General features: G+C 34.9%; 1 protein-coding gene across 1 annotated transcript in view; it reads left to right on the plus strand.

Annotated features, from left to right (window-relative positions):
* Nucleotides 1-23,228, plus strand: part of LOC116522425 (titin-like) — a 309,289-nt gene that overhangs the window by 120,019 nt on the left and 166,042 nt on the right. The window contains 31 exon segments of the mRNA XM_032237329.1: nt 311-520; nt 631-708; nt 816-842; nt 2,054-2,101; nt 2,211-2,270; nt 2,377-2,442; nt 3,295-3,306; nt 3,910-4,272; nt 5,054-5,146; nt 6,900-6,980; nt 8,002-8,067; nt 9,335-9,415; nt 9,799-9,849; nt 10,226-10,288; nt 10,884-10,961; nt 11,180-11,260; nt 12,624-12,707; nt 13,093-13,170; nt 13,943-14,020; nt 14,215-14,292; nt 14,477-14,560; nt 14,879-14,983; nt 17,094-17,159; nt 17,770-17,853; nt 18,380-18,445; nt 19,151-19,231; nt 19,718-19,798; nt 21,008-21,094; nt 21,345-21,419; nt 22,538-22,621; nt 22,774-23,097. Of these exon segments, the coding sequence (XP_032093220.1) occupies nt 311-520; nt 631-708; nt 816-842; nt 2,054-2,101; nt 2,211-2,270; nt 2,377-2,442; nt 3,295-3,306; nt 3,910-4,272; nt 5,054-5,146; nt 6,900-6,980; nt 8,002-8,067; nt 9,335-9,415; nt 9,799-9,849; nt 10,226-10,288; nt 10,884-10,961; nt 11,180-11,260; nt 12,624-12,707; nt 13,093-13,170; nt 13,943-14,020; nt 14,215-14,292; nt 14,477-14,560; nt 14,879-14,983; nt 17,094-17,159; nt 17,770-17,853; nt 18,380-18,445; nt 19,151-19,231; nt 19,718-19,798; nt 21,008-21,094; nt 21,345-21,419; nt 22,538-22,621; nt 22,774-23,097 (2,913 nt within the window).

Raw genomic sequence — 23,228 nt, forward strand, 5'->3', positions numbered from 1 at the left:
AAATGTCTCACTTAGCAACATAAATGTTGGGTCGTAAAAGTTGTAATGGTGGTCGTACGTCGAGGGCTACCTGTACTTCAAATCCATTTTGAAACTCAAACAGCATTCTCATGAAAACAATAAGCACTGTCTGTATGTCTTTGTTTGAATTGAAGCATGCACGGGTATGTGTATACCTACTCATGCACAAACACATAAGCATACACACATATATCCGCAGGCATAAAATCATGGGGGGAAAACCAAAACCGAATGAAACGTGAGAATAATTGTCCTTTCCCCCCCCTCCCTTTTACTTCAAAAACTACAGCTGAACCAATTCAGTTTACAAAGACCATCCAAAATATCGTGGTCAGCGAACACCAGTCTGCGACCTTTGAGTGCGAAGTCTCCTTTGACAATGCAATCGTCACATGGTACAAAGGGTCAGTGGAACTCAAGGAGAGTCCCAAGTACAGCTTTAGAAGCGAAGGCCGATGCCATTACATGACCATCCACAATGTTACCTCAGACGATGAAGGTGATTTGATTCTCTTTCTTGCTGGTCTTCCCTATTTGCAAAAATGCACAACCCGCCATAAGTACCATAACACCATTTATTTATTTATTTACATTTTTATTTATTATTAGGAGTGTATTCGGTTATTGCTTGTCTCGAGCCAAGAGGCGAAGCAAGAAGCACCGCTGAACTCTACCTCACCACTAAAGGTGAGTACCTCATTGCTCCAGGTTTCACGTTTGCCTGGTCTTGCTGAATAAATATTTCTGAGGTGAAAATGATTCCAAGTACAATCATTTCATTTCTTCTCTTGCAGAAATTAAACTAGAAATAAGGCCGCCAGGTAAGGAAAAGAAAACGACGAATGCCTTTTGAGTCACTTTTTATTTTTGTACATTTCTTTCTTGTAAAAGGCTTTTATAGCTGCCCATATTGAAACCGCAAGCCTGGGATACATACAAAACAGCCAAAAGAATAACAAGAAAATCCAAATAAGCAGAATAAAAATGATTTAAAACTCATGGCATTCTAGGATAACATTCTACCATTCATCCACATGCCATCTTAGTGTGCTCTGGCCGAGTGTGAAACATCAAAGCCAAACCTTTTTTATTTTTTATTGGCCACCTCTTTATCCCCATTTAAAGCAACCACTGTGAAGATCCACTGTGCATGGAATGCCACATGTTACTAAAAAAAAATGTATTGTTGCATGCAGAAAAATCTGATTCTGGTTCTTTTATAATTCTGCACAAATATTTAATTGTCAATTAAAAAAATTTCCATAGTCAGCTGCACATGCAGGAACACATCCAATTGAAATGTTTCTTTCATTTTATCTGTAGTTGTATTGTTCCTGCTAATACTTTATAATGATGCTCATTTAGTGGTGGAATCATGTTCCATAATATGATTCCCATGCACTACAGAAAGCCACCTGAAGTAGAAAGTGCTCACCACCTATAACACTCTTTCCCAAGGGAAACAGTCATTTGCAATTAGGAGTTCCAGCAATAAAATAATGCAATATGGGGTTTTACTGCTTAGGATTGCGCTCTCTTTCAGAATAGCAATAGCAATAGAACTTAGATTTATATATTAGTTCATAGTGCTGTACAGTCCCCTCTAAGATGTTTACAGAGTCAGCCTATTGCCCCCAACAATCTGGGTCCTTATTTTACTGACCTAGAAAGATGGAAGACTGAGTCAACCTTGAACCAGTCAGAATCGAACTCCTAGCAGTGAGCACTGAGAACTGTTTTGTTCCTCCTTCCCATTGGGTTTGCATTTTTCCCTCTGCCAGCCAGTCAGTTTTCTGGCCGAAAGGCTCATTTGTGATGCTAACTTACTATTTTTCAGGGCTTCCTCCCCCAAGATTTTGGTACTCTTTACTAAATATCACATTCCGCACAGACTGCTGATAGTTATCTTTATGCATGGATGATACCACATGAATTCGAAAAGCTTGATGCTTAGACTATTACAGCAGTATTAGTATGCATCATATAACTAGATTAATATGATTACTTTGTTACTTGTTCATTGGTTTTCCAGATGTCCCAGATGCTAGAGTTGCAATTCCAGTTGAAGTTCCAACTGAAGGTAAACTTTACTTTTAAAAAGACCATTATTAACTTAGGCAAAGAAATATTTAAGAACTGGGCACACTATGAAAACATTTTAATGAATATATTTCTTTTTTTTATATAAGATATTCCTATTCTTCCTATCTTACTTCCCATGCCAGAAGAGAAGAAGAAAAAAGAAAAAGGTACTGCAGCTTTGCATTTCAGAACCTGTATTCATCAGATATTTCCAAATATTCTATTTGATCGATTTCTTTACATGCTTAATTATTTTCACTTTTGTTTTGGAAGTGGTTAAAAAGAAAATAATCAAAAAGGTGATTCCAAAAGTCCCAGAGGAAGTTCCACCTCCTAAAGGTATGTCAGATTGTTTGTTCCCAAGTATAAAGGAATTTATAAACAACAAAATATTAATGAAGAAAAAATAGCATGTCTTTTTAACCTTCACTCATGTTTTTCTAAAGACTTTAGTATATTTCACAGTTATAGTGAATGACTCAAGTGCTGAAGAGGATACATATGCATATTAGCTCATACAAAAGAGCTAAACACTTTTATAAACTTTTGATTTAAAAGTTTAGCTGAGTCTCCTCAATGTTTAAATAGGAGTGATTTGGTTGCATATTTTTATATGTGAATTTGAAAAGCACGTGTATTTATATTTTTCTCTTGCTTTGTCTTTTGTTCTTTAAATATGATCCTATATCTGTTAGGTTCATTGAATTCAGTGAGTTTACTTTTGTACAAGTAAAGTGTACTGTTAAATGGAAGTGATACGTGCTTATTAATACACAGTGCCATCTCAATGTTGCTTGTATTAATCAAAACAAAAGCAAATCACATTGAAGTGCAGTTGATGGTAGGGAAACAAATATCTTACAAGGTATATTTTATATGTTTCAGAACCAGTCAAGAAACCAGAACCTCCACCTCCTGCTCCAGTCCCAGTTCCAGTCCGCAAAGTAGAAGAAGTTATTCCAACCAAAGGTAAAAAATCAAAGGTTGACACATGTTTTCCAACAAAATAATGTAATAAATTGAAAAAGAGCCTCATTTTGTTGCAGAAAATGAGACAAGACCAGCTCTTTGTCAAAGGGAAAGGTTTATTGCGCAAGGTTCAGCAGCAATTGGTCAAGCAAAATCTGAACCCCGAAGGGCAGTTGTTTACAGTCTTTTATACTCTTAGCCAACATATTGATCATCCCAAAGTACCTGGCCTTCGTGTGTCATGTAGACCCCTTCCTATGTCATGTAGGCCTCGTACACAATCTCCCAAAACAGAGAAAGGACATTCATTACTCAATGACCTCCCCAGAGGGGGTATTGGTACCAATATCCTTTTCATTTGTTTTAGTTAGGTGAAGCAAACAGAACAACTAATCTTAAGGGTAATTAATCCTTTGTCCCATTCCACATGGTCAAGAAACTTTAATACCCAAATAATCTGTCTAGTTGTCAAATTCTCTTTTAATTTAACTTCTGATAATCCAATTCATGTTGAATTCTTCCTTTCTACAACATTTGTGTTGTTACCCTGAGACAGATGGGCATCTTATGACATATGTGCCTACTGACTAAATTACTAAAATATTTGACCAATATATTAAATATCTTAACCAAAGGAGGAGGGGAGAATTAGGATTTTCATTCAATAGATAATTTCAAGTTCTAATAAATATATCTGCCTTGAACAAAGAATTTGCCTATGTTTTACAAAAGACATGTCTTTAAAAAAGCAACCGTGTATTATTTCTGAGCAGCTGCATTTATTAATGTATGAGAACACTGATCTCAATTGTTTGTGCAATGTTTTATTTGTAAAAGTTCCAGTCAAGAAAACTGAAGAGATCAAAGTGACAACTGTGACTAAGAAGAAGGAGCCTATTTATGAGAAAAGGGAAGAAATACATGAGGTTCGCAAAGAAATACATGAAGAATGGGAAGAGGAGTATGGGGAGAAACATGAATACTATGAAAAAGAAGAAGGTTATGATGAAGGGGAAGAGGAATGGACATATGGAGAAAGAAAAGAGAAAAAACCAGTTTATCGGGAAGAATGGGAAGAGGACTATGGAGAAGAACATGAATACTATGAACGAGAAGAAGGTTATGAGGAAGGAAAAGATGAATGGGCATATACAGAAAAACAAGTTACCTTAAAGAAAAAGCCAGTTTATCATGAAGAAGGTATATTTCTTTTTTTTTTTAAGACAGATTCATTTTTTCCCTTTCTCTCTCTTTTAAATAATAATTTTTATAGATAATTAAATTTATCAATTTCTATTGTTTTACTGAATTTTCTGCTTGATTGCAATGATATTAGTAGGATTAGAAAAGTTACGTATTTTATTTTTTGGTAACTGTATAATTGACTGAACTGATTTAGTGTGTATGTTTAATCAGGCTAATTCTGCCAACATGCTTTAGGAGAACAGCAATGCAAGTAATATTTGTTTAGATAAGGTGATAGGTAAGATATAATGATGATGGAATATTTAAATTATATCCAATATTTAATTATATTAATATAAACATTTATTTTTTTAAGATTCACCTCATATTTTACTTTGCTATTATTATATACCACTACCTGAAGGAAATATAAGGAAATTTGATATGTATGCTATTTTTATTCTATAACATTTTCTTAAATGGATTTTTTGCTCTTAGAATAGAGACCTTAGAACAAGTGGTGGGATTCAAATAATTTAACAACCAGTTCTCTGCCCTAATGATTTCTTCCAATAGCCAGTTCACCAAACTGCTCAGAAAGTTAATAACCAGTTCTCCTGGAGTGCTGCGAACTGGCTGAATCCTACCACTGCTTACAATCTTTAGACAAGGAATGAAGTAAAATGAACAAGTCAATTAATATTGCTTTAAATTAGCATGGGATATTAATAAAGTGTGTCAAAGATCCCAAAATATTTCTAGTTGTTTTTTGAAATACATTTTATGTCTGTTACAGTGGTCCAAGTTCCTAAAAAGCCAGAACCTGTGCCAAAACGTCCAGAAATTTCAGCCAAGATAGAAGAAAAGAAAAAAATTACAATACAGAAAGGTTTGGGCATTAAAATGATAGCACTGCAGCATGTTTCCTTTAAAATTTGCTTTTTAAGATGCATTTTTACTACTGTATATACTCGAGTATAAGCCTAGTTTTTCAGCCCACTTTTTGGGCTGAAAAAAGCCGCCTCGGCTTATACTCGAGTCAGTGAAAAATTTGCCCGAAATGGAGGAGAAAAAGGGGCGGGGCCATGCCGCTGGGTGACACTCGTGAATGGCCCAGTGCCCCTGTGAGTTTCCCCTCCCTCTGTGTCAGTTTGCCGCGCAGCACGCACCGCACCATCCCCCCTCCTCACGTTCTAATGTAATGCAGGGCTGTCTTACGATTCCCCTTCCTCCCCCTCCTGCCGCTCTGCAATGATGTCCCACCTCCTCCTTGTTATGGCAAGCAGCCACATAGCGATGTCCCACCTCCTCTGGTACAGTGATCCAATGATAGGAATCACTGTGCCGTGTGTCATAGGAGGCGGGACATCGCTCCCGCGGCTGCACGGGACATCATCATCACAGCGGGACATCAGCATCATGAGGTGAGTGAAGTATTTCATTGAATACACCGCTAGTTTACTGTTTTTCTTTGAAATAAATATTCAAAAACATTATTGGTATCTATTTTTATTTTTGAAATTTACCGGTAGCTGCTGCATTTCCCACCCTAGGCTTATACTCGAGTCAATAACTTTTCCAGTTTTTTGTGGTAAAATTAGGTGCCTCGGCTTATATTCGGGTCGGCCTATACTCGAGTATATACGGTAACTAGTTTATATAATAGATGACTTAAAAAATAGATTAAAGATTCTAAAATACCAGAGTTCAAAACAAGAGATTTTATAGTACCAAGATAAGGTAGGAAACCCTACCACTGGAGATGTTTTTAATCTTTCAATTATGTAATGCATGGAAGTATTTTCAGGTCATGTATAATGAAGACATGTTGAATACTAATCATAAACTCTTACATTAAATTTATAGATTTATTGCTAAATGTACAAAACGGATGTCTCTTTTTGTCCATCCTTAATATATTGGACATGACAACACACTGTCAGGTTACATTCTGCTTCATCTCACATATAAAAAGGTTTCCTATCGAACCGTAAATCCAAACTGTTAAATCAGGCATTCCTTCTAAACATCATTCACGGACATATCAATAGTTCTGTTATGAAAAGGGCTCCGTTCTGAATGTTCTATATGAAATAATGGGAAGGAATGGGAAGAAAAGGAATCTCCAATATCAACAGTTTTTAGAGATGAAGAAGTTTCCATTCTAACCTCCCTAGCAGGTCTCAGAAATTAGGCAGGATTACTATAGCATTCAAAGGAGTCCAGAAAATAGGTTATCGATGGCAGGAGATTCTCCATCACTGATTGAAGTAATTGGGCAAAGCCAAGGTTCAAAAGCTGTCAGGAGCACAACATCATGTAGTATATATGAACCCCAAATTTATATGTCTTTTAAAAAATCAGTGAATTAGAATGCGTGCTTCTCCTCTTTTCTGGCACCAAAAAGTCGGATATGATGCACTTGATGGAGGCAAAAGTGGACCAGAGTTGCTTTGGAAGTAGACTTTGGAACAAATAAAGGACAATCCAGGGCTCAACTGTGGTCCATCTCAGAAATTTTGGAGGTTTTTTTCCTAGAATCCAGTATGATTTTTTTAAATAGTACAAGTGATGGACCTGACCATCTCAAGGCTAAAATATTTAGGTACATACTTATGCTAAGTGTTTTAAACCCCCTTTAGTTACTCGGAAGCCTGTAACTGAAGAAGTAACAAAAACGGCTCAGCAGGTGGAGGAAGAACAACAACTGAGAAGAGTTAAAGGTAGGAATGGACAAAAATTAAATTAGGTTTTTTAACAAGGAATGGTGCTATGAATCTTTTGCTTTAATTTAATGTTGGGGAAATATAGGAATACAATATGTGCATGCTGCTCATTTTAATTTTGTGTGGTCCTTGGTCTACTTACAAAAATCCTTGGCATCAAAATATGTCCCTTTAATTGCATATTTAAAAAGTCTTCTATGGCTAATAACTGATCTTTTCGGATAAAATATTAAATGATATGTCCTAGCCTCGTCTCAACTTATGATATACTCATGATTTTTAACAACAAATATTATGATCTATGGGATCAGGAAAAAAAAACCCTTAAAAGTAATGGCATCCAGCTAATTGTTAAAATATACATAGCTAATTGCTTAAGAGCTGCTATGCTCCACTGTCTTCTTAATTTTTCCCTACAACTTAGATGTTAAAATAGTCATAAAAGTTCGGTTCAACTTGATTTAGAAAAGAGATGGAAGACATCTCAGTTTCTTTGCTATTTTTGCTGCGTATCAAATGGGTCCATGGTGCTCTCTGAGCTTGTTTGTTTTCTTGCAGACTTTTCGTTACCCTAACTGGGTAACATCATCAGTCCTCAGAGACCACCAAGAATCCCTCATATCAACCCTGAGCTACAGATATTCTCCTTCATTGATATGCTACCCCTTTCTCATTTTATATGGTTCCATTTATTAAATCTTCCTAAGATTTAAACCAATCTTCTTAAACCTGATGCAGTTAAAATTTATTATTGTGAGCCACCCAGAGTGGCTTAAGATGGGTGGTCACATAAATGTTTTAAATAAATATGTAAAAAACATAGATAAATGTCTTTGGACTCCACCTCTCCTCCCCACCCCCCCAATTCTCAGCCAGGGGGCAGAAATCAGACTTGAGAAATCTGCTTTAAAATGTTATTTATTTATTGGTTAATTATTTTTTCCTTAATTATGATCAAAAGTGTTTGATATGCATCATATGTGGAAGTAATATTTTATATACTTTTATATCCATAAAGCTCCAGAAGTTCCATCCAAAAAACCTGCGAAGAGGGTCATTCATGAGGAAGTTATAGAACGAAAAGGTATAGAAAATCTCCTTTTCCATCTCTTTCTATTTTCTTGTGAAACACCTATGTAACAGTAACAGAGTTGGAAGTGACCTTGAAGACCTATACTAGGGATTTGAACCGCCAAACTGCTGACCTTTCTGACCATCATACATGAACATTGATTTCTATAAATCACATCCATTTTTTCCTACCTTTCATGGTGTTGTTGACTTTTATCAGTTCTTTTTCAGTTCAGTATTTTTCAGTAAAATTCTACTAGCCTTTCCCTGTGAATGCAAGTACAAATTATTCAGTTGAAGGAACAGAAAATTAAAAATAAATAATGCTACCTCTATAAATGTTGAAGCCAGACTCCACCCAAGAGCAACAGTATTCTGTACAGAATTCCTGCCAATGAATCATGTCCTCTTCCTAAAAAAAAAATCCAAGATAATAAAGAACTTGAAAAAGCCATTTCCTTCATGCCATAGAGTCTTTGATTTTTTTTCCAATGGGAATTAAGATTCCACTGTTACTTAAAATGGCGAATCTTCATTGAGAAGCATTCTAGAAGTGATAGACCATTAACTGATGATGTGCATTGTTCATTGGGTGCATGATTGAAAATAAGATTATTCACTTTATATGAGCATAAATTCCATACATTTTACTCCTTTATGAGATTTGGCATTCATCTATGCCCGGCGGATTAGTTGGTACCTAGAAGGAATTCCAGGCATGGATTAAATTGGGAGAGTCAAAAACATAATAGATGAAAGTAATGGCAGATCACTTCCTTATTGTTACAAAAAAAAGTAGATGACCATCAAGTTCAGCTAGAGACAGTTTTTATATTTATTCATGGATACTAGAGTAAGGTTTGGGGGGGGAGGGAATGGGAGTCTATCTCAAAACATACATAAATTCTTATTCATCTTTGCCATTTTTGGAAATAATTATTTTCTTTATTCTGCTTGTAATATTTGCACAGGAAACTGATTGTTCCCTGACAAAACTATTTTTGCTGTCTGATATTTAATGCAAAATGCTACAGAACATTTTAAGCTGAAAATTGGCTAATCTAAATGTTCCTGAACTTTGTCTTACCTCGAAATGCTGAAATATTCTGAATGACTTGATTTGAGATTAGATCATGCTGTCTTGGAATTTTTTTCCTATCCTTACATCTTACCTACAACAAGTTTTTATTTGGAGTCCTGGTGTATAATATAATAGAAATATGTTCGCAAACCATTTTCCTATATTTAATTTAATATATTTGACTGAATTCTTATTTCAGGCCCAGCTGAACAGGAATGGTCTTTTTCAGAAGAAAAAGTGACTGTTTCATATCACGAAGAAGAATATACATATGGTTCAGGTAGTTACAAACTTATTATTATTATTAATATTATTATTATTCTCTTACAACCTTGTCCTGCATAAAAAATGAAATAGGCCCATTAAATTGCATTTTTCTCTATTCCATGTTTTCTTAATATGGCAACTTTGCGCAGAGCATAGAATTGTTTCCCACAAAAAAAGTTGTCTTATTCTTTTATTTGTGAGAAACTGCTCCCTTTGAAATGATCAAGACATTTAACCTTTATAACTTTAGTAACATACATAAATATCTCTCTGGATATTTTAGAGCAGGTTCTGGGTTTTATTTAATATATCTGTCTTATCTTATGGAACATTTCAATAGTGTTGAAAATAATGTAAATACAGTGCATATTTTAAATGTGATGATTCTCTTTAAAGAACCAGAAGAGTACGAGCATGAAGGCTTCTATGTTGAATATCCAACTGAAGGTAAATTTGATTTATTTTATTTTAACCTAGCTTTATCCGCTGCAGTAATAGATTATTTCATATAATTTCTTAACTATTCTAAACATGCTCTGTGCAGTTACTTCTGTATACCCTTTTATAAATATCTCAAGTTCTATACAGATGACAAATAATTTTTAGACTAGTAAATTTCACCACTGTAGTTGAATCGCTATAAGACAGAGGGTATGTTATCAAGATCAGAAACATAATTGGCCATTGGTAAACAGAGATAGCAGGAACAGTTCTTTCTCATTCTTTTGCTAAACTGGCCATGTAAATTGATTTTGGGTATTTTAAATTGTATGTAGAAAGTAGGGTAAAGTCAACCTTTTAATTTTCCCATTTTCCTTTAAAGAACCAGATGAGTATGAAGAAGAAAGGGTCTATGTAGAGGTTCCTGAAGTTCCACCACCTAAAGGTAGATTTTTTTAAAGCAATATCGTTTTTATTTTATTTTAAGAAGGTCATGATATCATCATTAAAACTTCTGAGAATCACTTAAAAACCAAGCTTGGCAACGTGATGTCTATAGGCATCACAGCATGCATTTTCCTCAGTGATGTGTACATTATTGCACAGCAGAATAAAAAAATAACACTGTTTAATAAATGGAAATCTTTTGAGATTGCTAAACCTTCTGCAATATTGATATTCTTACATAGAATCTTTTAGATTTTGAAGAAGAAAAGTGAAATTCTGAGAGCTATGGTGATTTTTTGAGATTTTGACAATTTGAAAAAAAAGTTATTTTATTTCCTTGTCACTGATTTCTTGACCAAAGGCCAAAGAAAAATTCATTTGCTTTCAAGCTATCAAGAACTTGATTCTTGAATCTCTCTACTTATTATTTCATATTCTTGTTGGTCTTTTCCCAGGTCTCTGAGCATCTATATTTCACCTATAAAGACATTAGCAACTCTACAGTGTTTTTCAAATATGATGTTAGTGTTGAATTTAGTCTATGAGAAAGATCTTGATTTTATCTGTTTAAACTCAAAATTACTACTATCTAGTTCCAGGGGTCCCTAAGAAACCAGAAGAAAAGGTTCCTGTGGCTGTTCCTAAGAAAGTAGTACCTCCGCCAGCTAAAGGTGAATTAATAATAATGAGATATTGATCAGTACAATAGACAATATCTTTTTGCTGTAGTAGACAGCCTTTCTGTCAATAGAACTGCACATTTGATTTGATATTTTGCAAGTGTTTCTTTGCTGGAATAATAGGTGCTTTTTAAAAAAAACATTACTATCAATGCTGAACAATATTCCATTATTCCATTTCTAAACTTCTATATTATGTGTTTTTAAAGTGCCTGAGGTGCCCAAGAAGCCAGTCCCAGAAAAGAAAAAACCTGCCCCTCCTGAACAAGTGGAGGTTCCTCCAGCTAAAGGTATATAACTGGCAGAAAGCTTGCTTGCTTTTACTCTTTACAAAATGTATCTGTCCACACATAGTTTATATGTGTATATATACCAGTGGTGGCTTCCGGCTCCCATTGCAACTGGTATGGTTGCAATGGGGCCTGGCTTCCATCACATGAACTGTTCGGTGGAGTGTCGTGCAGGCACTGTGCGCTCAATGCACATGCGCAGAAGTACCGAAGAGCTCAAATACAGGTAAGGAGCTCATGTGGGCAGGTGGGCCCTCCGGAGCACTGTACAGGAACTGTACCCGGTACTCTGGCCAGGCACCAGTACGCTCATACTGGGGCATACTGCCTGGAACCCACCACTGGTATATACCCTGTTTCCTCGAAAATAGGACCTCCCTGGATAATAAGTCCAATTGGGCTTTTGAGTGCATGTACTAAAATAAGCCCTCCCCCAAAAATAAGCCCTCCCCCAAAATATTGCAACAGAACAGCAGCCATGAGGTGATCACACTTGCCGCCTCCTGCACCTCAAAAATAATAAGACCTCCCCAAAAATAAGACCAAGTGCTTATTTCGGGGGTCAGGGAAACACGGTATGTTTGCATACAGGTAGTCTTACAACACTAAATGAACAATTCATTTAGTGACTGCTTGAAATTGCAGAAGCACTAGAAAAAGTGATTTATGACCATTTTTCACACTTATGACTGTTGTAGCATCCCTATGGTCACAACATTGCCAACTGACTCCTATTTATGATGATTGCATTCTCTGAGAGCCATGTGATCATTTTTGTGACCTTCTGATAAGCAAAGTCAATGGGGATGCCAGATTGACTTAGCAACCACATTACTAATTTAACAACTACAGTGATTCACATAACAATTGTAGCAAGAAAGATCGTAAAGTGGGGCAAAATTCACTGAATAACTGTCTCGCTTAGCAACAGAAAGGTTGGGCTCACTTGTGGTTGTAAGTCAAGGACCCCCTGTGTGTGTATGTGTATGTGTTTATTTCAGACATACTTCAGTAAAGAGTAGAATAATTTACTGACTTTTGCTTTTTAACACAACAGAATATATAGGAGACAAGGCTATAAACCCTATTGTGTTAAGGGTATTAGAACTTATTGAAAAGGTGTCGTTATAGGATCAAAAATCAATGGGATTTGATGCAGTTCTGTTTGGAACCGCATCCTATCAGAACAGTATTTTCTAATAATACAGATGATTAAGTAACATACTTATGTTGTACAACTCAATTCTACTTGTTTGAGCCTGTTGGAGCAATTGTTGACCCTCTGAGTTCTTCCACCACCACCACTCCTCTAATAAACATGCCAAAATACTAACATTCTCCTTTTTAAACTAACCATTGACAGTTCCTGAGGTGCCTAAGAAACCTGTTCCAGAAAAAAGAAAGCCTGCTGCAGTCCCCAAGAAAGAAGTACCACCACCCGCTAAAGGTATTTAATTTGAAATTAGACGTTTTAGTAGAATTAACATCCATTATGTTTTTATCTTTCTCCTTTGGTGCTTCTGGGGGAGTGGGGTGGATGTTGATCATCATTATTTATTTTCTGCATTTCGCTGTTAGTGCTAGTATGGATGTTTTTGCTTATTGGTGTACATCAGGAATCTTAAACTGAGGACCATCTGAATGTTGGGCTGAACTGGGAGCATCTCTTTCACAATTGTTATATTTTGTTATAATTGTTATATTTTATTTCATTTTAATATACAAATTGAGAGGGCCCTGTGAAGTCTAAGTGATATTGCTAAATGATAATCATTGAAAATTGTTGATACATATCCAAGGATTTCTCACTTTTATTTTTAATATCTTTGAAGTGCCTGAAGTGCCAAAGCCAGTACCAGAGGAAAAAGTGCCTGTTCCCGTTCCTAAAAAAGTCGAACCACCTGCAAAAGGTATGTAACAGAATTTAAATATATATATATTATAATGATATATTTTTTTGGTTCAGACATTTATCCTATGGCACATATTCAGAACTGATGTGTGATCCCTCAACTGGTAGTGCTACTGTGTAGCTTATTGTTTTTTGCATGGTATATAGTTAATTAGTTAGTTAGTTAATTAGTTGTCTTCATAAACATTTTTTTTTTACTTAGACACCAGAAGCTGGAACTACCAATAGGTCAGGGGTGGGTTTCTCGCCCCGTTCCAACCGGTTCGGTTGGAACGGGGCCGGCGGCGTCCTCGTGCACGCGCCCGGTGCATGCATGCGTACTAGCGTCTGCGCGACGCTCCAGCTGCTCCTGGAGGATTGCGCAGGCGCTGTATGTGTCCTGCGCATGCGTGGAAGCGCAGAACTCGTCAAAACCGGGTAAGGACCGCGGGCGGGCAGGCGGGCCGTTCGCCATTCCCGGAAGTTACTTACTTCCGGGTTCGCCAACCAACCGGTTCGCAGGGACCGCCACGAACCGGTTGAAACCCACCCCTGCGATAGGTGTACTAAATATGTCAGAAGGCATTCATCATATATCTAAATACTATTATAGGTATCAGAGATGAGATGAGCTACTTATTAACCTCTTATAGAGAAGGCATAGTAGATGAGGTTTCTCCATGTGGCTGTGATTTAATTAGGAATCCATTCACAGTATTATACTTGACAAGCTCACAACTTTTTAAAAAAAAATATATTAATTTTTTTGCATTTTAAAATCTGTTTTAAAGTGCCAGAGATACCTAAGAAAGTTGTTCCAGAAGAAAAAGTTGCCATTCCGAAGAAAAAAGAGGTTCCTCCTGCTAAAGGTAAAAGAATATACCTGTATTTAAGAGGCTTTAATGATCTCTTTGTATTTTTACCTTAATTGTATGGGTGTTCAGCCACACCACAGTTCACTTGAGTCTGATGCTCAAGTTTGTTTACAATTGTTCAGGGTTTGGGTTTGTCATAATTATGTTTTGAAGATTCTACATATTGTTACATGTGTTTCTTTTAAAAGTACCTGAGGAGCCCAAGAAAGCAGTTCCTGAGGAAAAAGTATCTCGACTCCGTAAAAAAGAAGTCCCGCCAGCAAAAGGTATAGTTTTATTTTCTTTAGGAGAAAATAAAATTTAAAAAGAAGAAAAAACAGCTGGATTTTACCTCACTGATCAATTGTTAATGCTCTGTTGTCTTGATTGTAATTTTGTATTTTATATGCACTAATTGCACTTCTGTTACTATTGGAAATTCTAAAATGAGACTCAATCATCTCTTTAAAGTGCCCAAGGTGCCAACAGAAGTAATTGTTGAGGAAAAAGTAACAGTTGCTGCGCCCAAAAGAGTTGAACCCCCTCCAGCTAAAGGTATATCTTGGGACAGAATTGAAATAACCTGGTTGTATCAAAGAGTGTCTTTTCTCATTGTGTGTGTTCCATGTTTTGCATATTGCTAGTACCTCATGAAGACGTTGTTGCGTAGATAATGGGAGGTGGGGTGATGGGCTTTATTTGTATTCATTTCATACTGCTACTTAGCTCTTATTTGTACATTTCATATTCAAAAGTACTACTCAGTTCACTTCTCACTTTAAACTCTTAAATAAATACTGAAAATATTTGCGCTCATCTGCCAGGAATGTATGAATTCCAGTTAAATCTGTGCACATTTAATGTCTTTTAAAGTGCCTGGGATGCCTAAGAGGGCTGTTGTAGAAGAGAAAAGTTTTGTTTCTGAAGAAACAGTATCTGTTACCATTTCTAAAAGAATGGAAGCTTCTTTACCTAAAGGTATCTTTACAAATAATTGGAACTATGAACTATTTTTTCCACCTTCCTGGAAAAGTTTTATAACTAAATAACTGCCTGCTTGTTTTGGTTTTCTCTGTTTCTTTTAACCTAAATGGATTGTTTCTGTTTTGGATTTGTGTATCATTAGAACACCCTTGTATGTGACCAAGGTCCTTGGAGAAAGTAACATTTTTCCAGTTGTGTTCCATGACTTTATCTAAACATAATCCACCCCATCCCCATTAAAATGTTCTGACACATCTGTGCATTTTGTGTGAATATGTGTATGCTCTGTTATATGTGTACTCTGTGTGCTTTGGTGGGGTGTCTTTGGATCGGAGAAACCATGATCAGAAAGTGAAAATCCAAAACTGTTCTTCTCTGAGTGCTTACATAAAGACTAACAGAAAATTTATGCGGCTCTACAAAGGTGTGAAAATGATTCTCCATAGTCTTTCTCAAGTGTTTAAGAAGATGGAGGAGCTTATCTGGATATGGGACTAGTTGTTGTTTTTAACTTTTTTATTATGTTTACAAGGCTAGAAACTTTCTACTAATAGATAGATGATATATTCACTCTATTTTTTCTTTTTTATTTATCTATTTTATTAACAACGTATCATTCTATCATAAATGTATATGATAGATAGACAAATTCCTTGTGTGTCCAATCACATGGCCAATAAAAAATTCTCTTCTTGATAGATAGATACATTGCATGATATTTATTCCTGAAAAAGGCAAGATTGGAGTTTTTGTTTATGGCTAATTGCCCTAAATCAAAATGATTATTAGGATGTTGGATTTTGGATCTATACCTATGAGCCATAAGCAAAAACTCCAATCCCACTTTTTTCAAATGATGCCGTTACTATGAGATCCTATAATTAGGAGAAAAGTCATAGAAGGGCAAAAAAATCTCTATCTCTAAAACTCTTAAGTTTTCCCAAGCCAAGTCAAGGCACTGACATTAAATTTGATATTAATTTATTTGTATTTACAAAAATGTTTTTCATTAAAACATGGATTTGTAGATTTCTATCTGCTCAGTCCAATTGGTGGTTTTTTTGAATATAATGCATTATCCTATCCCATAATAATATTAAACTCATCATTTAAATCTCCACAGTGGAGAAATGGGAAGAAGAAGAGGAGGAGGAAGAAGAAGAAGTAGTAGTGGAAGAAGTAGAAGAAGTCCCCATTTCTTATGACAGGGAAGAAGAAGAAGAAGTCTCTTACGTGGAAGAGGAGGAAATTTCAGAAGTAACAGGTATTCTACTATTCAAAAAGCAAAATAATTGTCATATTTCCAGCAGTAGCATAACTGCCATTACAACATATGTGCCATCTTGAAATTAAATCCATCAACTAATCAAACTAGTCAAATCCACTAATTATTATATGTTTTGTCTCACTCAAGTGAATAGTTTGATTACAAAGAAAACTTTAAAACAATGTATTTAAGAATATCTGCATCTTCCTTATTTTGATCCAGATGGATTTTTGATGTAAGGAGCCCATCAGTTACTAAATCATTATTAAAGTCTACTTAAAAGACACTGTTGTCTTAAATCTTGCTTTCCTCATCCAAATACATGCATATGTAAAACAATACATTTGTAGAACAGTTTTGATGCTTCAAATTCAAATTAGTGAATCTTATAAGCAAGGGACCTAGTAAAGAATTAAGCCATGAATGCATGTATATGCAATATAAGACATTCTTATAAGACACTCTGGAACACCTTTCTGAATCTTAATCTTGGTTAGGCAATGACTCTAGGATATGGACACTTATTTAACATTTCAGGGTCTGAACTCGCCCAATGTGTGAACACTTCCACACATGGTATACATAAATGCATGTGACTTATAAATAATTGATTCTTAATTCTGCAAGATGTAAATATGTGTGGCATTTATTTATTTGAGTTGTTAATGCATTACATCCTACTGGAGAATACATTTGCAGGCATTAAAAAAACATAGCATACAGTCCAGTGAGTGAAGCAAATTTGTAACGCTTACTTACTTTCCCTTTTGCTAATTGTAAATGTTCTTATTCCAACTATTTAATTGTACATTCTAAGCAATACTTTTACATTGACAGAAGAGGCTTACTATGCTGAGGAGGAAGTACATATTACTGTTCCCAAAAAAGTGCCACCAGTTAAAGGTATCTCATTAACTTCTTAACATATAAAGGTAGCTTAATTGATATCTCTCCCTCTCCCTCTCCCTCTCCCTCTCCCTCCCTCCCTCTCTCTCTCTCTCTGTCTCTCTGTGTGTGTAGTAGTATTTGGAAATTTTGGCTTAGAACCAGCATTTCCTCCTACTTGTCTAAGCAGAGTTTCACTTAACTGGCACATCAGGATAAAACAATCTTTTGCCCACTTCTCCTGGTAGTATGTCTGTGCTGTTTGGAAGAGTTCTTAAACAGGCTAAGCAGAGGTGGGAATATGCAGGGGTGTTAGGAGTCTGTAGCAATAGTGGAACTACTCCATTGGATAAGAAGCTGGTCTTGAAAGAAGGACCTACTTCTTATGCAGATGCTAGTAACTGGAACATGCCCAGTGTCTCATATTAATTTCATATAATTCTTCACTTTTTTTTTTGCTGATGCCATGGAATAGTATGGCTTAGTACATTCATGTATCAATGAATTAATTTGAACCCTTCATTTATATTTTGTGTCAGGGATTTCCTCCCTTTCTTTCCATATAATTTAAAGAGGCAATTGGAAGTACTTAGAAAGTGTTGCTTATATGTAAATATTCTTTCTAAAGTGCCAGAGGTCCGGAAGAGACCTGAACCAGCAAAGAAAGAACCAGTTGCTCCTCCCAAGAAAGTGGAAGCCCCTCCAGCAAGAGGTACAAATATTTACTGTTTCTTTTTATTCAGCCAAATGAGATTGTTATTCAGCAAACCTAACATGTATTATAGCAATAGCAATAGCAATAGCAGTTAGACTTATATACCGCTTCATAGGGCTTTCAGCCCTCTCTAAGCGGTTTACAGAGTCAGCATATTGCCCCCAACAACAATCCGGGTCCTCATTTTACCCACCTCGGAAGGATGGAAGGCTGAGTCAACCCTGAGCCGGTGAGATTTGAACAGCCGAACTGCAGAACTTCAGTCAGCTGAAGTAGCCTGCAGTGCTGCATTTAACCACTGCGCCACCTCGGCTCTTGTTGGAAGAAAAGATGGGGAGAGAAAGAAAGATGTTTAAACTTACACTAATTTCTTTTTCACGAATTATGAAAATTACGTGTTCCTAAGTAATCTAACCTCACATATCTTCAATGAAATGTGTGTGTCCTTAGTTCTCAGAATATATTAATCTTAAAAATGTATTGTGTTGAAATCACTCCAACATTGTAAAATGTTTTTTTTAAGTGCCCAAGAAAGTCCCTCCTGAAGAGAAAGTTCCACCTAAAGTTAAAGAACCTCCACCACCCAAAGGTAAATAAACCAAAAGAGAAAGGAATTATCAGGGATGTGTTTTGTTTATCGCTTATGGTATATTATTTTATGAATAGGATCTTCATTGTCACCCTATTTTGCTCCTTCTTTACTCTTTTCTCTCTAATGTTGACACACTGAGAGATATAAACGAGACTGGAAAAAATGGATTGACTATATACAAAATAAATACGGGACCAAGAAATTCCAGTTAGCCTATGCTTAAGATCAGAAATGATTTAAATTGTTTAAAGTTAGTTTAGCAAGAAGAAGCTAAGGTCAATGCAGACCTAAGGTTAATTTCTTTGTTTCTTTTTTCTCAATAGATTTTAGACTGTGTTTGTTAAAAATCCATACCGTGTACGGGTTCTGGGAAGTCGGGGGGGAAGGAGGAGGGGGGTTGGGGGGTGGAGGGAGGGAGGGGTTTACATTAGGCTAGAAACTAGAACTATCTTGACATACAAAAAATTGTACTTCGATGTTTTACTGATTGAGGAATGATGAAATGTTTGTTTTAAAAGAAATAAAACTTTTGAACCATTAAAAAAAAGGAACATAATGTTGACACTCAGCTTCACTGCTTGTCTAATTCCTTTCGAAAAATTTAAAAATTAATATTGATTGTTAAAGGCAACTACCTCACTTTAAAGTATTTATGTATACTTGAAATACATGCAATTGACCTACCTTCATTATTTTTTAAAGTGACAGAAATCCGCAAGAAAAAAGAGGTTACTGAAGAAAAAATATATGTCTCTAAAAAGGAAGAAGCTCCACCAAAGAAAGGTACATCAAGTTCTAAATTCTATAGTACGTACAGCTTAATTTTGACTGGCAGTTAAAAGATGGCAATACAAGGTTGATAAATTGCTGAGGAGAAATTAATAAATAAAGCACAAAGAACCGTTGGGTTTCATTTTTCAAACAACCACTACTAGGACAAAAAACTACAAACAGCTTTTAAAATTTAGGGAGATTTCAAAAGCACTTTGTGATATAACATCACAAAGAACATCATCACAAGGACTTTTTATACAAAGAAAGTAGGGAAGCAAAATATCTTAGTAAGCTTGCCTAAGAGGGCAGTATTTGTCTTGTTACTTTAATTATATTGAATAGACTTGGTTTCCTATTTGATATTCAGCCTTGGTTATCTTCATATTTTAATCATGTTTGTAATTAATAACAGTGTTATTAACTTTTGTAACTTTGACCGAGTCTTATCACATATAAATAAGTCAAATCAACTAAAAAAAATGTTTTAAATGCCAGTTGTACCAAAGAAAGTTGTCCCAGAAGAGGAAGTCCGGGTTCCAAAACCTAAGAAAGAGATAGCACCACCACCACCTAAAGGTATAATACTTGTCTGATTCTGTAGAAAGTTTTTTTTTATATTAGCCAGGTAATTATAGACATTGGGAGCTAGCTGCTTCCAAGAAAAAATACATTGCAACTTGCCTAACATTTGCAAAAATGGCTTGCTCTTAACAAGCAAAGAATATTAGGTTAATTTGCATATAAATAAATTTCAGTTCTGAGTTTGTATTATATATCTGTTTTACTTTTTATGACTGTAGTTTTAATAAGTATACTAATCAAATTTGTTAATTTGTAAAGGGAAACTATACATTATAGATACCACATTCCAAAGCTGTTGATCCAAGAGTAAAGGACCATTTATTTGTAGATCTATTTTGTCATTCAAATGAAATAAAAATAATTAAATTATAAGATTAGATATTTCCCAACAAAAGGCCCCATATTAAGGTTTTAGTATTATGTAAGTCATATGACTTGGCATAAGACAACTGATTAGCTAATGTTCTGGTTAATGGTACAAATTAACTTTAATAGTTATTATTAGATGTCAGCTAGTACTAATCAACAGAATGAATGGATTTGATAACTAAGATGGGGAACATTGTTCCAGATATATTGGTTTCCACTTCCATAATTCCTAGCCAGTGCAACCAATAAAAATAGAAATCAACACACTAAATTGTAGAAGACTACTGAACTCTTTGTTGCATTTTGGATTTCCTTTTTGTTATTACAGAAATTATAATGTCTTTTAGCAGTCTTCTTAAGTGTCATTAGCTTTCTTTGTGTCTATGTTCTTGCCTTTGTTGAAAAGTGTTGTCTGGAACAACATCTTGCAATCATTTACTAGAGAAATAAGTTTTTGAAGGGAGTTATTTGTTTTCCTTTTGGTATGTTTTATTGTGATTAATAAATATTATTTCTACTACAAAATCAGTATTGTAAAAAAACAGCTTTGTCTTAAGATAATTTTAAAACCAAATCAATGTTCTGTGTTCTGTAAGTGATATAGTTGTAATATGGAGTTTGTAGTATCTGTTCAATGTAAATCTGGTTTAAACACTATGTTGTCGGGCTGATGACATTTTTAGGAGAATTGTCAATTGTCTTGTTTAGCAATTTGGTCAATGTCTGGATGTTTTTGTCCATTATCCCATTCTTATCACTGCTAGCATCAACAATTTATAGAAAAGAGCATAAATTCATGGCATGGTTTTCTTATTACTTTCTTTCAACTGCCAGAAGTGCCAGAAGTTCCAAAGCATCTTGTATCAGAAGAAAAAGTATCTATGGTTATTCCCAAAAGAAAAGTAGCTCCACCAGAAAAAGGTATATGATCTTCATACGAAACAAAAAATCATATATATAAGAAGACATTTCTTATGAATTTTCAAATTTAAAATAATAGCTTTCTTCTAAAATCCTATGAGGAGAATGGGCAAGGCTTATTTTTCTTTCTTTTTGTTTAATTTCTAAAAGGAAGTCTCAAATAGTTTCAACCATCTCACTGGAATTCTTATTGTTTTAAATGGTACTTCTTGTGGTATTCTAAAGTGAAATACTATGTCTTTAATAACAGCCAGAGAAGAGCACTGGGGTTATGCAGAGGAAGTCTCTATTTCTCTTCATACAGAGGAGGAAGTTTCATATGCAGGTATGATATCGATGAGGAAAAGCATAGGGGCCAGAAACTTAGAAACTGAATGATAATTTGTCACTGCCATTTAATATATGTTAAGAAAATGAACATTTACTGTTTATTTATAAAAATATTATCTCTCTGAGAGTACAAACCCTCCCAGTCTGTTGCTATCTCCAATAGAAATGTTACAGATACATAATTGTGGTGTGAAATTTACCACATAACGTTTTAATAAAAACTTAATATTAAATACTGTAATAAAATGAAACACCAAGGGTTCTGATTCTTAATAGTAATGAATAAATAATCTTGTTTTTTAATCTTTGAATACAACAGAAGATGTTAATCTAAGAAGATAAATTTTGCACAGCATTAAAAAAATGTTGGCTTTTTTTCTTTTCAATTTTTTTACTTGGATAACTTGAGTTATTCTATTTCCTATATTGAACGCTTCATCTAAGTAAAATGGCTTGGAATAAGAAAAATATTATGGAAGCAGCATTTAGGAAGCTTGTAGAAAAAGCTAGGATGGATGGATGGATGGATGGATGGATGGATGGATGGATGGATGGATGGATAGATAGATAGATAGATAGATAGATAGATAGATAGATAGATAGATAGATAGATAGATAGATAGATAGATAGATAGATAGATAGTTAGTTAGTTTTCTGAATGGGCTGAAAAGTTTGTTTATTTTTTATTAATCTTTGATACTCTGGAAAAATTTTGTAGAGAAAACCATCTCTACCTATTATCAAAACAAATCTTTGACTTACATTCATTGATATTAATCGACAATACAGTGACAAATCAGAAGTGGAAAAATATCTATAAGACTTTGGCTGTAACTGGCAAAAATTCTGGATGATGAAATTTGAAAAATGCATACTTTTTAAAAAATTATATTAACATATCAAACATTAAAAAATTCACATCTCCTTTTAATTCAGGAGCAAGCACTGTACAAGAAATAATGTAAATAAAAGAGTTGCAACTACAATAAAGTCAAATATCATCTTTATCCAAATATGGGTATATTTTGTCTGGCAACAGAAATATATGTTGGTGTCTTGCTGTTCTTAAAGCTTTTTCAGCTCTTATATGTTAATGTACTATATCTTTAAAGTTCCTGAAGAGCCCGAGAGAGCTATCAGAAAAGAAAAAATGCCTATATCAATTACTTCAAAAGTGAAGAAACCTCCTGCTAAAGGTATATTTAAGATATAAATGTGTCTTTGTGTCTGTTGTGTATTGTTGTATGTTGTTCTTGCACTTATGATTATTTGAGTATTCTTTTAATTAATGCTTACATCGTTGATTGTGCCTGTAAATAAAACTCTCAAAAATTTATATTTTTTAAAGTTCCTGAAGTTCGTAAGACTGTTATTAAAAAAGAAGTGGTCCATGTGAAAGTTCCTCAATATGAAGAAGAGGCTCCTGAGTATGAAGAAGAGGAAGAAGTTCCCCAATATGAAGAGGAAGAAATCCCACAATATGAAGAAGAGGAACAATATGAGGAGGAAGTGTCGCAATACGAGAAGGAAGTCTCGCGATACAAGGAGGAAGTCTCACGGTACGAAGAAGAAGTAACTCATGAGGAAGAAGAGGTAGTAGTGGTACCTCACTATGGAGAGGTTCCTGAGTATGAAGAAGAGGAAGAAATCCCTCTACCTCCTCCACATAAAGGTAAAAGCAATGGCAACGTATATTTTATGAATTTGCTCGTCTAAGATTTTTTATTTAGTTTTATTTATAGATTATTATTTCTATGACAAATTATTTATTGATTTGTCATTAATCCATCTTCCTAACTGAAT

Source organism: Thamnophis elegans, chromosome 1 (genome assembly GCF_009769535.1).
Source record: "Thamnophis elegans isolate rThaEle1 chromosome 1, rThaEle1.pri, whole genome shotgun sequence".
In the NCBI taxonomy this organism is placed as follows: domain Eukaryota; kingdom Metazoa; phylum Chordata; class Lepidosauria; order Squamata; family Colubridae; genus Thamnophis; species Thamnophis elegans.